Source organism: Lactuca saligna, chromosome 3 (genome assembly GCF_052625555.1).
Source record: "Lactuca saligna cultivar CGN05327 chromosome 3, ASM5262555v1, whole genome shotgun sequence".
Lineage (NCBI taxonomy): Eukaryota > Viridiplantae > Streptophyta > Magnoliopsida > Asterales > Asteraceae > Lactuca > Lactuca saligna.
Window position 1 is genome coordinate 57,147,878 of NC_136419.1, and position 14,994 is coordinate 57,162,871.

The window sequence follows — 14,994 nt, forward strand, 5'->3', positions numbered from 1 at the left end:
TTGACTAGTTTTTGTCTCATTGGTCTCGTAACCAAAACAAATATTTCACTTCTTTGTTCAAAACGTTCCAATTGTGCGGACATCAACCATAATTCATTTAGTAACAACGGACTTGTAGGGTAATACACACCCGATAGAAAAGTGGTTGATTGTTTAAAAACTTTTAACATTTCCACAAACTCTTCCATCAAATCCCAATCATAATCCGAAACCGCGTTTTTTCCTTTTGAAATTGTGTCGTAAAATAATTGCAAAGCGATTCTTTGACGTGTCAAACTTTCAAACATCATGCATGTTGAACTCCATCTAGTGTCAGCAACCGGGTTTTTTTGTAGCTTAGCAAAACTTGGCACCTTTTGAACCTATTCCTTATCTGCAACACCAAAGAAAATTAATTAGGAGATTTAAAGGTTAAACCTTATCAAACAGGTAAAAACCAAATAAAACTATCGATCATATATTAATTTTAAAGCTAACTTTTAAGATTATCACTAAAAAGCAAATAAGATTATCAGATGAAAACCACTTTCTGAAAAAGATAATAATAAAAATAACAAACAAGATTATCACGTTAGACAAATCATGAAACAAAATCTATATTTTTTAACTTTATCAAATAATGATAACATAATTTTCATTACTTTAGGGAATTGGTTAGTTTATTGCTATATATCATAGTTATTCCACCATGAACCCATACACCCATAAAGAAGCTCAGAGGACGAGAAGAAACTAGAATCTGTTTTGTATGTATCTGTTACTTTTAATAGTATTACACTTCATCTGCAATTCCACTACATTAAAGATGACATATGTTGACACAGATTTTATTGTTAACTTATAGCAGGTAGAAAAACAAGACAAGCCACATAAACGAGAAGGGGATTGTAAGCTACAACAGAAGTATTCTTATTCCTTAGTTATTGGTACGTATTTCTAATTGTAGTGTTTATCAACAGCTTTACATTTGTTGATTTGTTGAAATTCCAATGAATTAAAAATAGCATATTTGGACACAAAAATAAAAATTTGTTTATGTATGCAGAAAAGTTGAGACCTCAGATCATGAATGGTGGGAAAGTGTAAACTACGATACAATTACTATTCTTTTTTTAAGTCTTGGTATGTATTCGTAATCCTATTGTTTGCTTTTATTAGCTTTACCATTTTCTGTATAATATGTGATTAGTTGGTTTTGGAAATATAAATATTGTTTTCAATAAACATAAATTTATGAGAAGTAAAGGGAAGCAAAAAAAGTAGTAATCCTTATTACCTGCAAAAAAGGTGATAGTATGATAGTAGGACGAAAATCTCCTTGTGATATGGAACTTAAGGTTAAGAGAGCCTATAATATAACCAATCACACAACAAATACAGATAAGAACATGTACATAATACTAATTCAAGAAGCTACTTTAACAACATTAGAAAGCAAAAGATTCATAGTGAACTCTGAGTCCGAGGTTAAGTTTGCAGATATGCATTACACTATAGTGTTCATATTTTCTTCCAAAAGTGGCTTGAGTATACCCGCATTACTCTTGGTTTGGGAACTTTTTGTGCTAGTATTTCCCATCTGTATCAGAGTAGGTTTTCATTGTATGACACAAGGCATTCTGCAACACAAAAACAAGATACTTATATTACTACTTGTATATCACTGCCAAATAATTATAAAATTAAAAAAAAAATAGGGAGAGAGAGTTGCCTGTGCATCTTCAGTCATTGAATTTGCATCATCAAGGATGATAATCTTAAAAGGTGGGCAAGGATAACCATAACACCTGCATCACAATATTAATCAAACTGTGGCTATGATATGATAGAATAAAAGTCAAATAAAACTCATATGAGAGAGGTACTCAGAAAGTAATAAAAGACGGTAAACTATATTTGAGTTACACCTTGTATACCCTTGATGCCCAGAACCAACAGCAACTGCAACAAAATTCTTAATTTTAGATATTGTATACACTGATTCCACACTCATAACTATCATTCAGCTCAAGAACCCTGCATTTGTACAGTTCCTGACTGTAAAACCAAATAAACAGCACTAAATGACAATTAACAATACCTAAAATTCCCAAACAGATCTTATTAAATTTAGGGCGGATTTTTTCATGACATTCTTTTACTAATGTTCATCAGTCAAACTAGCTAACAAGAAAATTACCAGAAAGAAACTAAAACAAACAAAAAAAAAAGTTCAAATATATAGTGCTGCTTAACAATGGCGAGGGCAGTGGTAGTTTTGCCGGTTCCAGGTATGTCATTAAAAAGCATGTGTGGACACTACACCAACAAATCAACTCAACTCAATAACAGAGATCATGAAAAATCTTGGATTTTTAGTTTCAATAGCGCAATAGATGAGAAAACTAATATCAATTTCGAGTTGAAATGACCACGTTTGAAAGTCATGGATAGATAGATCGAAAATTCTCTCGAAATTGAAATAGAAAACACTAAAAATATTTTTTGAATAATACAAGCGGCTTTTACATTTGCGGTCTCGAGCGTCTTGGTGAGGACTCGGAACATCTTGGTGAGCAACATCTTTGACTCGCCTGGGTCGGCTGGAATACTGATTTTACACGCATACATACAACAAAACATAAATCAGCTGATAGGAAACAAAAAACAAAGAGAGATAGTTGTTATTTCTCTCCCCAAGGTCGAGATCTCTTCAGCAATGGCGGCCTCCCCTCTCACGCTCTAATTTTCCCACACTTTTGTTTTTGTTTGAGGAGGAAAAGTAGTAAATATGAATAGGTTAAGTTCTAGTTATATAAAGTAACAGGGAATCGGCTGTTTTGGGGGAAAAATCCCCCACGAGATCATTACTGTGGGAGGTTTTGAAGTTGGGGAAGAGATCTGAAGATGAAGATGAGATATGTGTTTGTTTCGTATGCCTGATAAAAAAAAGACATTTAACAGAGATGAGAAAGACGCGGGAAAACAAAGAAAGTATTCCCGCTAAATATTTTATTTTTTATTTATGCATTCTATTTTTTAAGGGTATTTTTTATTTATATGCATTCTATTTTCTAAAGGTATTTTTACCTCTCTATCATTTTTTATGAATTATTATTAAGTCTAACATACCAAAAATATGAGTAAATAATTTGTTTTATTATTAAAACTAAATCGAAATAATAAATAGTAACAAGTTGTTTAATTATCTTATTTATGTTAATTGATTAATCGTGTTTTTTTATCATCATATTTAATCCAATAATAATGATAATAATAATTTATTTTACTACCTAATTTGTTATATTACTTGATTTATTGTTCGTTTTAACATTACAAGAATATTAATCTAACTTAGGAAATAATATATTTTTATTACTGACAAGCACTCGATACTATTTTTTAATAGGAATATTGTATTAGGTATGTTACATATGCCTTTGGATCCATTGGTTGTCCTACATGCATGCTACTAATATATACTGCGTGTAATGACAGATGGATCGTAGTTACTGGATGTATGGAATTAAACGTTCATGCGATGAATATTTGGCGTGTTTGAGTGGTTTTCTTAAAGTTGCAGAGGAGAATCGGGTGAATAAAGGAGAAAACTACATATGGTGTCCTTGTGTAGATTGTCAGAATTGTTGTATGTACACTGATTTTGCCAAAATAGAAGAGCATTTGATAATTCGTGGGTTTATGAGAGATTATACGTGTTGGTCACGACATGGTGAGATATTGGTTGATCATAATGTAGCCCCTTCTGAGTATAACGATGATATTGATGATACAAACGATAACAACTATGATAACTTATCTGGAATGTTACATGATTGTGAAGACAGTGTTGCTGAAGATGATTATGAAAAATTTCAACAATTATTTGATGAATCAGAAAAACCGTTATACACTGGGTGTACAAAGTTTACCAAACTATCCGCTGTGTTGAAATTGATTAACTTAAAAGCAAACAATGGTTGGAGTGATACAAGCTTCACAAGTCTTCTAAAGATTTTGCATGAGATGCTTCCGGATGATAACGAGTTACCTATGTCCACTTACCAAGCAAAAAAATTGATGTGTCCAATGGGAATGGAAATTGAAAGAATACATGCTTGCCCAAATGATTGTATGTTGTATCGAAACGAATATGCAGATCTACATAGTTGTATTACATGTGGTACATCACGATACAAAAGGAAAAATCCTACAGAAGAAAACAATAATATGAGAGCGAGTGGACCGCCTGCTAAAGTCTTATGGTATTTGCCTATCATTCCAAGATTAAAACGGTTATTTGCAAACGGTAAAGATGCAAAGTTAATGTGATGGCATGTTGAGCGTACAATAGACAACAAAATAAGGCATGTTGCAGATTCTCCTCAATGGAGAAATATCAATTCTAATTTTGAAGAGTTTGGTCAGGATATTAGAAATGTTAGGTTTGGACTTAGTTCTGACGGCATTAATCCATTTGGAAGCTTAAGCAGTCGCCATAGTACATGGCGAGTTCTTCTTTGCATCTACAATCTTCCGCCTTGGTTATGCATGAAAAGAAGATACCTCATGATGTCGTTACTAATTCAAGGTCCAAAACAACCGGGAAATGATATCGATATTTATTTAGCTCCATTAATTGAGGACATGAAAAAATTGTGGAGTCCGGGTGTCGAAGTGTATGATGCATATAGTGGGGAAAATTTCCAACTTCGGGCCATGATTTATTGCACGATAAATGATTTTCCAGCATATGGGAATTTGTCTGGATATAGCACAAAAGGAGCAAATGCATGTCCAATTTGTGAAGATGACACACAGTCGTTCTGGTTGACAAATTGCAAGAAAAATGTATATATGGATCATCGAAGATATCTTCCAAAAAATCACCCATATCGCAAGAAAAAAAAGGTGTTCAATGGTAAAACCGAGGAGAGGACAGCAAGGAAACCATTACGAGGAGAAACTGTATTTTCTCGTGTTGAAAATCTAAACGTTACATTCGGAAAATTCAAAGGTAATGGCAAAGGAAAACGTAAACGTACTGGTATAACTCCTCCCAAAATTATTTGGAAGAAAAGATCTATATTTTGGGAGTTACCATACTGGAAACACTTGCAGGTTCGCCATTGTCTTGACATTATGCATATTGAAAAAAATGTTTGTGAAAGCTTGATAGCCTTATTGTTGAACATCAAGGGAAAGTCAAAAGACGAGATTAATGTTCGAGAAGACATGATTGAAATGGGAATTCGCCCCGAGCTTGCTCCTATTAGGAATCCTGGAAAGCGTACGTATCTGCCAGTAGCTTGTTATACCATGTCAAAGGATGAGAAAACAAAATTTTGTAAATGCTTACATGGTGTAAAGGTTCCATCGGGCTATTCGGCTAACATTAAGAAGTTAGTGTCAATGAAAGAACTAAAACTATTTGGTATGAAGTCCCATGATTGCCATGTTTTAATGGCACATATGATTCCCATTGCAATTCGTGGAATACTACCAGACCGCATCCGACACACAATCACAAAGCTATGCTTGTTTTTCAACATGATTCATTCTAAAGTTATTGATCCCGAGGTGTTAGATTCATGGGAAAGTGATATTATCTTGACGTTATGCCAACTCGAGATGTATTTCCCACCTTCATTTTTTGATGTCATGGTTCATCTGACATCTCATATCGTTAGAGAGATAAAGTATTGTGGGCCAGTATTCTTACGATACATGTATCCATTTGAGAGATATATAGGCGTCTTAAAAGGGTATGTAAGGAATAGACATCGACCAGAGGGTAGTATTGTTGAAGGATACGCAACAGAAGAGGTAATTGAATATTGTACTGACTATCTACAAGGTGTCAATAGTATTGGCATTCCAAAATCTCGACATGAGGGTAGACTTGTAGGGAGTGGGACAATTGGATTGAAAAAGATCATTCCAAATCGAGAAGACTTACAACTTGCACATTTTACAGTCCTACAACATATGACAATCATTGCTCCATATATAAATGAGCACAAAAGAACACTGGAATTGTCAAATCGTGGTAGGAGCAATAGATGGTTGGTTAAGGAACATAACAAAACGTTCTCACAATGGTTAAAAGACAAAGTGAGAGCAAGTTATGGCATCGATAGTGTCGATCAAGCTGTAGTACATCTAGGGAATGGTCCTGAAGATCTTGTGGCAACGTACCAAGGATACGACATTAATGGTTATACATTTTACACTAATCAACAAGATGGAAAAAGTACACTTCAAAATAGTGGTGTAACAGTAATAGCCTCAACTGAAGTATATGGAGATAGTCATGATACAAGGGTGAGGATCGCCAAAGAATCATACTATGGCGTCATTAAGGAAATATGGGAATTGAAATATGATTCCATCATTATACCTATGTTAAAATGCAAATGGGTTGACAACCAACGAGGTGTTAAAGTTGATAATGATGGTTTTACAGTTGTTGACCTTTCCACAAACGGATATGTATCTGAACCATTCATCCTAGCTAAACAGGCTACCCAGGTATTCTATGTTGAGGACCCAAAGGAATCGGGAAAGCACATCGTTATGCATAGCAAACGACATATACTTGGTATTGATGATGTTGTGGATGAGGAAGAGTACGACCAGTTTGATGAACTACCCCCATTTTCTATCGGCATTCCATCTTCAAATGATGATGTTGATGACACCATTTACTTACGGTCAGATCACAATGAAGGAATATGGATATCATAACCCACACCTGGGGAAAAAATGAAGAGGATTTGAGTGAGGTCTCAGACAAAGATATGATTGGCGATGAGACGTGTCATTATATAATATGTTTTAATGTCGTTTGAATTTTAATTATTTATGTTTGTATTAATGTTTTAGTTTGAACATGTTTCCATGAATGTTTTTTATTTTCATTTGGATGTTTAAGACTTACGTTTCTAAAATTCGGATATGTTTGCATCAAGAATTTATTCATGTTTAATTATCAATTTTATTTATGAAATCTGACCCACGAACCCAAATATGGCCCACAAACCTATGAACCCAAATCTGACCCACTAACTTATGAACCCAAATCTGACACAGGAACTTGCCAACCCGTGAACTTATATAAATATGTGGGTTGACAGGTCATATATGAGTTTATATTCTAAACCTGCCAAACCATGACATTTATATTTAAATGGGTCGTGTTCGGGTTGGTATATTTTGACTTGCTAACCCGCAACCCATCAACTCGATCACGACACGATTGTCAGGTCTACTTTTAATCATATGGTGTTGTTTAGGAAAAGAAAACTTAAGGTCCTTTAAATAATGCACCAAAGACACACACTTTAGCCTCAACCACACTCAAAATGGGGGTTAGATCGATTAGGGTTTGCTTATGGACACAAAAATGTGATAATGAGGCTGGAAGGAGGACTTAAGGTCCTTTAAATATGGAACAAGCTCTAAAAATTAGGGTTTTGATACACAGCCTCAACTTGTCGAGTTTTTCTTAAAAGCTCGTCGAGTAGAGAGCTTCCTTCACGTCGAGTTTGTGTACATAAACTCAATGAGTTGCCGAAGAAAATTGCCTTTTAAACCATAAATCTTATTCCTAAAAACCGGGTAGTGCCCCAGGGTTCGGGGTTTCCAAAAGGGTGGCGCCCCTGGCTGGGGTCCCGCTGCCAGGTCAGCGGGCAGGGTTTGGGGCAGCGCCCCAAAACCTCTCTAAATTTTACATGCGGGAACATAGTGGGAAATTTAGATTCTTAAGTGTGACTTGCTTCAAAAGCAACTCATGACAACCCAACAAACCCTACTATTTCTAACAATGGACCGATTCCCGATTGTTCTCATTTGATTGGTTCCCAATCTGGTTCGAGACATGTACGTATAAAAGATGGGTTTTAAAAAAAATAAATATTACTTGTTTTTTTTTTGTCAAATCAACACATTATTTTGATAATGATATATATTAGAATTCAATAAACAAAAGGTATCCATTGGAACTTATATAAGAATATAAAAGTCAAGTTTGAAAATTTTAAGTTACTTAATTAATGAAACATATACCGTAAAAAAAATTAACCATTTACTTTTCAGATTGGGCGCTGATTTTTCAGAAAAATCTATTGACATTTCCACGGAATAGTTAATATGTGGACAATTATGTCCCTCAACACATTTATACTCCCTTTTATGATTTTGAAGAGAGGGAAAGATTAAACCATATATCCCTTTTTTTATGGAAAAAACTTATCATATGAAATCTATACTTTCTTTCTCTTTTAAAAAATTTAAAGAATTAAAAACTATAACCCTTTTTTTAAAATTCAAGCTCAACAATGTGGTGCATGATACATAAGGGGCTGTGATCCTTGGGCTTTATTTAAGGTATTTTACACTTAAATAGGTTAAGGGTATAATTGTCTTTCCATCAATTATTCAGTGGCAGCATCAAAACAATTAAGGGGAAAAATCAACTCCCTTTCATATTTGGCTGATATAACTTTTGGTAAAGTTTTGGAAGATCCCGCCATGGGAATTGTACAACCCGCCACAAATTTTGGGTAAAATCAAAACCCCAAAAGACGTTTTCACTGCTTACACCTCGCATTGTCTTCGATGCACAACCAACCGGCGATTTCACTAGCTACCACAAAATCACGGGAACACCATTGTGCGGCGATTCCTCCTCCTGGTCCTTATCTTTTCCTCGATTTCCCCTGTCCCTTACCTCATATTAGCAAGTCTCCAAGTCTGCAGGTCACGAATTAATTGCTAGGGCAGCAGTCTTCGTATACACGACTCACATCTCTATTGCTCCTCTTTTTTCCACTGCTAACATCTTCCACTCTTGCAAATTGTTAGTTTTATATGTTGATATTTGATTTGTGAATGTTTTACTAGAGGGGTTTACTTAGGTTTTGTAAAATCGTTGATTTATAGTAGTGTGTACATTTATATACACATAAACATGTTTGGAAGGAGAAATACACACAAAAATGCATAACCATAGCATTCTTTTTTAGTTTAAACTTATCACTTGATGTGTTTTTTCTTCTTCATGTTTTGATGATTTTTTTTTCACTTGTTACTACTTTATAAGAGAGTTATTGGTGATATCATGTTGAATTGTTTTTGTATTCTATTCAGGTTGGTGGTTGAGCCATTTGCAAATCACCTACAATAAAGATGATGAATGATCAGCCACAACAACAACCGGTACCACAACCACAACCGAGGAAAAAAAGAACAACCACACGTCTAAAAGATATAACAGAGCCACAAGAAGTTGAATTTAACAGTCTTGGTCAGCATTGTGGCGCTAATCAAAATAAGTTTGCCAATGACTGCGGGCTGTTACGAGAAACTTAATTTCTATCGAATATCCGACTTGGAAAAAAGTGCCAGCAAATGAAAAGGAGAACTTATGGTTGACCATCAAGGTTTCTAATCTAATACACATTACATGTGTTTTCATTTAATAAATATATGTTACTGATAGTCATTCTTTAAAAAAAAAACAAAAACAGAAACGTTGGAATATCCATGATGAAAACCGCAAATCATATGTGCTTATGACTTGCAACCACAAGTGGAGATCATACAAAAAGAGGCTTAAAAAAAATTTCTTGGTCAATGAGAATGAAAGAAATCCACTTGAAACCTACTCATATCTGGAAAAGACAGCATTGCAAAAATTTAAGGAAAGGATATCATCAAAGGAATTCCAGGTTTGTAGGGTATAATGTCTCTTGATGATATTAATCATTATGTTCCAGTTTTATAATTGTGATTGTTGTTTTTATCGGCAGGACATAAGTGAGAAAGCAAGGATTACTTCAATGTGTAATACGAATCCAGCCCGAGTAGGCCCACATGGTTATCGGGGCAACAAACCTAAGTGGGAACAAGAGAAGGAATCAGGTCAGCTGCCGTCACAGCTGTATGAGATAAAAAGCGAGCGTTCACTAGACTATGTGTTGGGGAGAAGATCTAAAAATGAGTCAGGGTCAAAAATAATACCACCTAACATGGAACCCATAGTAAAAAAGCTTGTAATATTGTTCTTAATTTTGTTTTTTAAAATTTATTAATATTTTTTTGTCTAAGTAATTGTATTGACTATTATGTTGTTTGCATTAACAGATAGATGTTCAAAAAGAAATATCCAATGGTGATTTGTTGCCGGGTCCTGGAGAAGATTTGTTGACTATGGCAATAGGACCGGAGCATCCTGGTCGCACTAGGGCGGTGGGGCATGATATCGGCTTAAGAAAGGGGATGCAAGGACTTGACAAAAAAAAGAGGAAAGTCGTGGACAAAGAACTTGTTAGTAAAATGCAGGTCCAGTTAGATGAAACTGTGACCCAATTGGCAGAGTTAAGAACATTGTTTGCGATGCAAGGGTCTAGGAATCAAGTCCCAAATAATGTATGCTTCGATGTTCAAAACAATAGGTCTAGCTCGACGTCGACATTGGATGGTTTAGATACGATAAAGGTAACTCTTTATTATAGCATCAACCTTTAACAACTAATAAAATCCATAACTCAATGAGTTAGTTTATTTATTTTTATCACTAATTCTAGTTGATTACATAAATTTACTATAATTATGTGGTACAAGTTGGGAAAATAGTAATAAAATTCACTTGTTTCTCGTTTCAGGCTAAACAAAGTATGAAAATAGATACATAATTGAGTTAGAGTTGATGACTAATCATAGTGTTCTATAATGTCCAAGTGTTTCAAAAAAGCTATAAAATATTCCCCTGTATGTGTTATGTATTTGTTGTACAGATCAAACGATAAAACTAGATAAATAGAACTTGTGTAAAAATTACATAATGGTCCTTATGTTACAAAAATTATAGAAATTGTCCTGTAATTTTTTTCTACAGAAATAGTCCCTGTAAGTTTTTTTACACTAATGGTCCCTGTAAGTTATTTTTATAGAAATGGTCCCTGTAAGTTTTTTTACAAAAATGGTCCCTATAAGAAACAATTACAAATCCCTGAATTTACAAAAGAAGGCACTATGCATAAAAAATTACAAAAAAGGTACCTCTAATGTATAGAAATACAAAATTTAGCATATTTTTTTTTTTTGTTTTAATGTGTTAGGTTTATGTTTTTTGAATTTCTTGATATCATATTACTTTGAACTTTGCTGTCAAATTATGTTTTACATCGAATTTTCTAACTTATTAACACATGAAATACACTACATGTTATATGATTGCAGGCTATTACTCATTGTGATTTGATGTTACCTTATGGTGATATGAACCAAAAATGTGCCAGAGGGATGGTCTTTCCTTATAATGATGGGTTAATTCACTCAGTTCCTTTACGCGAAAATCACTTGAAGGTTATGATTGACAACATAGATGAAAGATATAAAGGTATTCCTATTCCTGTGATGACAAATGAAGTTGATATCCTAGAAGATGCAGTTGGCACTGTAATTCAATGGCCACGGATCGCAATTGTTCTTAGTAAGGTACATCTTCATTATCCTTTAATTTTTTATCTACCATATATACATTTTCTGAAAATGAGAGAATTCTCTATATGATCCTATTAAACATCAAAATATTATATTTAGGCCGGCAAATAAAATATTTTGATGTTTAAGAATGGCATATACGACATTCTTGCTAATTAAAATGAGTTATTAATAGGAACAACAAAGCAAGGTGCCATCACAACAACAAATTCATACAACAAGTGCGCGACCATCAACTGCAAAGGCTGTTATAGAAAAAAACATGCCTAACCAAAAGATCAACAAACCAAGGCCAATAGAATCACTTCGTGACCTTTTGAAGACCAACCTAGTGGTTCATGTGGTAGCCGATGCTGGACATCTAGAAGCTGGGGCGTTTGATTTTTCAGTTACATATGAAGATTATTATCGTTTGTTGAAAAAACAAACAACTAATTTGTCCATCATAACAACTTGGCAGATGTAAGTGCATTCAAATTTCACTATTATTTATTTCCATGATATTTTCTTTTTAGGCTGCTTATAAGATATGACTTGATTGTAAATTTTTTGTAATATTGTTTGTAGCCTTCTACACTTAATGCTTCAGAAACGCATAGGAAAGTGTGCTTTCCTAAACCCGTATAAGATTCTTGGAAAAGCTTGTCAGGAAACTCCGATTGATGTCGTCAATTATCTCGTTGATGTGATGCAACTTCATCATGGAAAAGAGTTTCTTATCGCACCATACCTGCAAAAGTATCATATGTTGCTATCTATATTAATACTTATTATTATTTTTTATTTATTTATTTATTTTTGTGTTTTTATACTAAAATTTCAAAACATTGCTAGTACGCATTGGGTCCTCTTGGTGATTTGCCCTTCAAATCATATTGTATACATTTTGGATTCTCTGATGAAGCCTATGAAAAATCCGGTTGACAACTACTACCTGCTCCAACTTTTGAAAAAGTAAGAAATTTCTTAATATGACATGAAAATAACATTCTTTCTATAAGTTTGAATACAACTCTGTTGCTTGTTTATTTTTAGGGCTTCTGAGATGTATGAAAAGAACACATCAATTCCAATTGTATGGAAGCTCACTGAGGTAATTTATTTTTTTTACTTATCCACTACTTAGATGTAGTTTCATTTGTGATTTATGTTTACCTTCTATCACAATTTTAGTGCAACCAAGCTGGTGTATTGGAACGTGAGTTGAGTGGGCATTATGTAATGAATTGGATCTTTGATTTTGTGTTGAACAGACAACATGGATTTCCGAGCAGAGTAAGTATTTCTTAAAAAAATATTTTATTCTAAAGCAAGAAACAAATTGTTTCGTTATTTAGTACATTTAATTTTATTTTCATATAGTTTGGTACCCTTTGGAATGACAAAACTGCATTTGAGGAAAAGTTGTTGGCTACAACTGTTGCTACATGGGCCAGAGAATTTCTGAAAAATTTTATGAATGATGTGGTTGTCTAAAAGTGTATATAAGGTTAGTTGTTAATCTTTATAACATCCTACTTTTAGTTTAATGATTGTTCGCTAAATTCAACTCTTTTAAAATGCTAGATAAAAAACTAATTATTTGTTGTGTTTTGTTTTTTCAGTGGGGATGAAGGATAGCTGTTCTGTTTTGTTTTTAAGTGAGGTTGGAGGACAACTGCAACGCTTGATTATTGGACAACACTTGGGAAAACAATTTTATTTTTGAATTTATTGATGCAAGTTTTATGTAGCATGAAATGACAAAATCAAGGAGTTTTTAGCAACACTTAAGCATGTTTTTACCGATGACTATAATGATTGGTTATTTAACATGTTTATAAAAATATAATTTGTTCATCAATGCATAATTTTTGTTTTGTTTTGAATGTGAGCTATGGATGCAAGTATCACTTTGTGTTTTTTTATCAATTGTTTTTTTTATATTATGATTATTTGAATAAAGCTGGCAACATTTGAATTGTTATAAACATGCTTGCTGGTTGTTTTTGGAATATTGAAAAAGACCCGGTTATTTGAATGGAACCGGTCTATATTTAATCTTTATATGACCCGGTTTGGGGATTGGAACCGGGCTCTTTTAGCCATATATAACCCGGTTTGTACGGTTGGGCCGTGTCCTAATGTGCGTATATGAATAATTATTAGGCGGTATGTTCCTCTTATATGTCCCGGTTTGTTGAACAACCGGGTTCTTTTGTGTTAGATAGGAGCCGGTTTTAAAACCGGGTTCTATTACTTTTTCCACATAGGACTCGCTGGCTTTAGGACCCGGTTGAAAACCGGGTTATTTAAATGAAATATCCGGGTCCTATAAACTTTTTTGTAGTAGTGGATCCGATCCGATCCGATCCGGTTTGATTATGACACGCCAAATCCGATTCGGCATTTAATCCGAACCGGTTTCAAACCGGTTTTGACCGGTTTTCCGAGCCCCGCATCCGATTCGGTGTAATCCGATCCGATCCGAAATCCGATCCGATTTTCTCTATTTTTTTTTTTTTAAATACACATTTTTTGGACTTCAAATATAACACAAAATGCAACATGGGTACATTAAAATAGTTAAAACATACATCAAACGTCGAATTAGAAAGAGTTTTTAAACTAGTTAAATAATAATAATAATAATAAAGTGGCGTTATAACATTTAGCCAAATGGAAATAGTTTTTGTGGTCTTCCACTTCGTGTCGCCTTCATTTAATTATTCTTCAACCACCACGCATGTAACTAGGGGTCTCATCAATGCCATATTCTTCATCCCCGTCTTCATCTTCGACTTCATCGTCATCGTCTTCGTCTTCCGGAGGTGTTGATAAGCCTTGTGCATATTCTTCATCCATGATCTCCGGTTCAACATTTTGTGATAGTGGGCCTTCTAGTGATGCCAAGTGTTATATACGTTCCACAGAATCCAAGTAATCCTTCAAGCAAACGCAAACCTCTACCGCAACCGGGGTAAGATTCGTCCTCAACTTTGATAAAACTCTTCCACTAAAAGAAAAAGCGGATTCCGAAGCTACCGTGGAAGCTTGGACGGTTAGTAAATCACGGGCCATGATGGAGAGAATAGGAAATTGTGCTTCCTTTTCTCTCCACCAAGCCAAAAGATCCAAATTTTTAAATTGTGGTGCACTCATGAATTTTAAAAAGTTTGAACCCATATAAATTCCAAGTTCGCTACTAGGCGTTAATGTGCGTGCTCTTTTGTTTTGCTCCTCCAAAAGGTAGTTATAGAGGTCGATATGAAAATCCGTTCGACCCCCACCACTACCCGATGCACCGCTAGTAGAGTCGGTTACACTTGCAAAAGTGTTTGACATATTGCCATATTTTGTAGCGTAAATGTCAAACAAATTAGTAAAAGTATCATTAAAAATGTTTATTTGGTTACGGATGTAGTTTGAGTTATCTTTGTGCAAATTTAAAGACATAGCAATTTTGGTAATCAAAGCCTCTACACCCGTAACATTGATACATGGGTTTAATGCTGCGGCGCAAGTAAA

At 34.3% G+C, this 14,994-nt stretch overlaps 4 protein-coding genes and 1 long non-coding RNA gene across 6 annotated transcripts; 4 read left to right on the forward strand and 1 right to left on the reverse strand.

The window, feature by feature from the left end:
• Positions 1-1,302: 1,302 nt before the first annotated feature.
• LOC145033689 (uncharacterized) lies at positions 1,303-2,891 on the reverse strand. The gene is made up of 5 exons (XR_013677656.1): positions 2,509-2,891; positions 1,908-2,298; positions 1,712-1,787; positions 1,491-1,619; positions 1,303-1,348 (listed from the first exon to the last, which is right to left on the reverse strand). It is a non-coding gene; the product is annotated as an uncharacterized LOC145033689 (long non-coding RNA).
• A 586-nt stretch (positions 2,892-3,477) lies between these two features.
• LOC145035569 (uncharacterized) lies at positions 3,478-4,311 on the forward strand. Its single transcript, XM_078984097.1, has one exon. It carries the CDS (start codon positions 3,478-3,480, stop codon positions 4,309-4,311), a length of 834 nt encoding a protein of 277 aa, XP_078840223.1.
• A 240-nt stretch (positions 4,312-4,551) lies between these two features.
• LOC145035570 (uncharacterized) lies at positions 4,552-6,726 on the forward strand. Its single transcript, XM_078984098.1, has one exon. It carries the CDS (start codon positions 4,552-4,554, stop codon positions 6,724-6,726), a length of 2,175 nt encoding a protein of 724 aa, XP_078840224.1.
• A 3,079-nt stretch (positions 6,727-9,805) lies between these two features.
• Positions 9,806-11,646, forward strand: LOC145035571 (uncharacterized). Its single transcript, XM_078984099.1, has 4 exons — positions 9,806-10,034; positions 10,126-10,479; positions 11,224-11,481; positions 11,617-11,646. The coding sequence occupies exons 1-4, from the start codon at positions 9,822-9,824 to the stop codon at positions 11,644-11,646; spliced, it is 855 nt and encodes a 284-aa protein (XP_078840225.1). The 5' UTR covers positions 9,806-9,821.
• A 22-nt stretch (positions 11,647-11,668) lies between these two features.
• Positions 11,669-13,313, forward strand: LOC145033690 (uncharacterized). 2 transcript variants are annotated; one of them, XM_078982251.1, is made up of 7 exons: positions 11,669-11,949; positions 12,055-12,225; positions 12,322-12,441; positions 12,523-12,580; positions 12,661-12,762; positions 12,850-12,976; positions 13,092-13,313. In XM_078982251.1, the coding sequence occupies exons 1-6, from the start codon at positions 11,750-11,752 to the stop codon at positions 12,961-12,963; spliced, it is 765 nt and encodes a 254-aa protein (XP_078838377.1). In that variant the 5' UTR covers positions 11,669-11,749; the 3' UTR covers positions 12,964-12,976; positions 13,092-13,313. The 2 variants fall into 2 exon arrangements, with proteins under 2 accessions (XP_078838377.1, XP_078838379.1); XM_078982253.1 differs by lacking the exon at positions 12,850-12,976 and having other exon boundaries at positions 13,092-13,296.
• Positions 13,314-14,994: the final 1,681 nt, after the last annotated feature.

What these genes read in the sequence shown, in the direction of transcription:
- LOC145035571 (XM_078984099.1), top strand. Translation starts at nt 9,822, where the DNA reads ATGTGTAATACGAATCCAGCCCGAGTAGGCCCACATGGTTATCGGGGC. An exon ending in AACCCATAGTAAAAAAGCTT is followed by an intron (nt 10,035 to 10,125) that starts GTAATATTGTTC and finishes TTGCATTAACAG; the next exon opens with ATAGATGTTCAAAAAGAAAT. An exon ending in ATGGTTTAGATACGATAAAG is followed by an intron (nt 10,480 to 11,223) that starts GTAACTCTTTAT and finishes ATATGATTGCAG; the next exon opens with GCTATTACTCATTGTGATTT.
- LOC145033690 (XM_078982251.1), top strand. Translation starts at nt 11,750, where the DNA reads ATGCCTAACCAAAAGATCAACAAACCAAGGCCAATAGAATCACTTCGT. An exon ending in ATCGCACCATACCTGCAAAA is followed by an intron (nt 12,226 to 12,321) that starts GTATCATATGTT and finishes AAACATTGCTAG; the next exon opens with TACGCATTGGGTCCTCTTGG. An exon ending in AACATGGATTTCCGAGCAGA is followed by an intron (nt 12,763 to 12,849) that starts GTAAGTATTTCT and finishes ATTTTCATATAG; the next exon opens with TTTGGTACCCTTTGGAATGA.
- LOC145035569 (XM_078984097.1), top strand. Translation starts at nt 3,478, where the DNA reads ATGGATCGTAGTTACTGGATGTATGGAATTAAACGTTCATGCGATGAA.
- LOC145035570 (XM_078984098.1), top strand. Translation starts at nt 4,552, where the DNA reads ATGTCGTTACTAATTCAAGGTCCAAAACAACCGGGAAATGATATCGAT.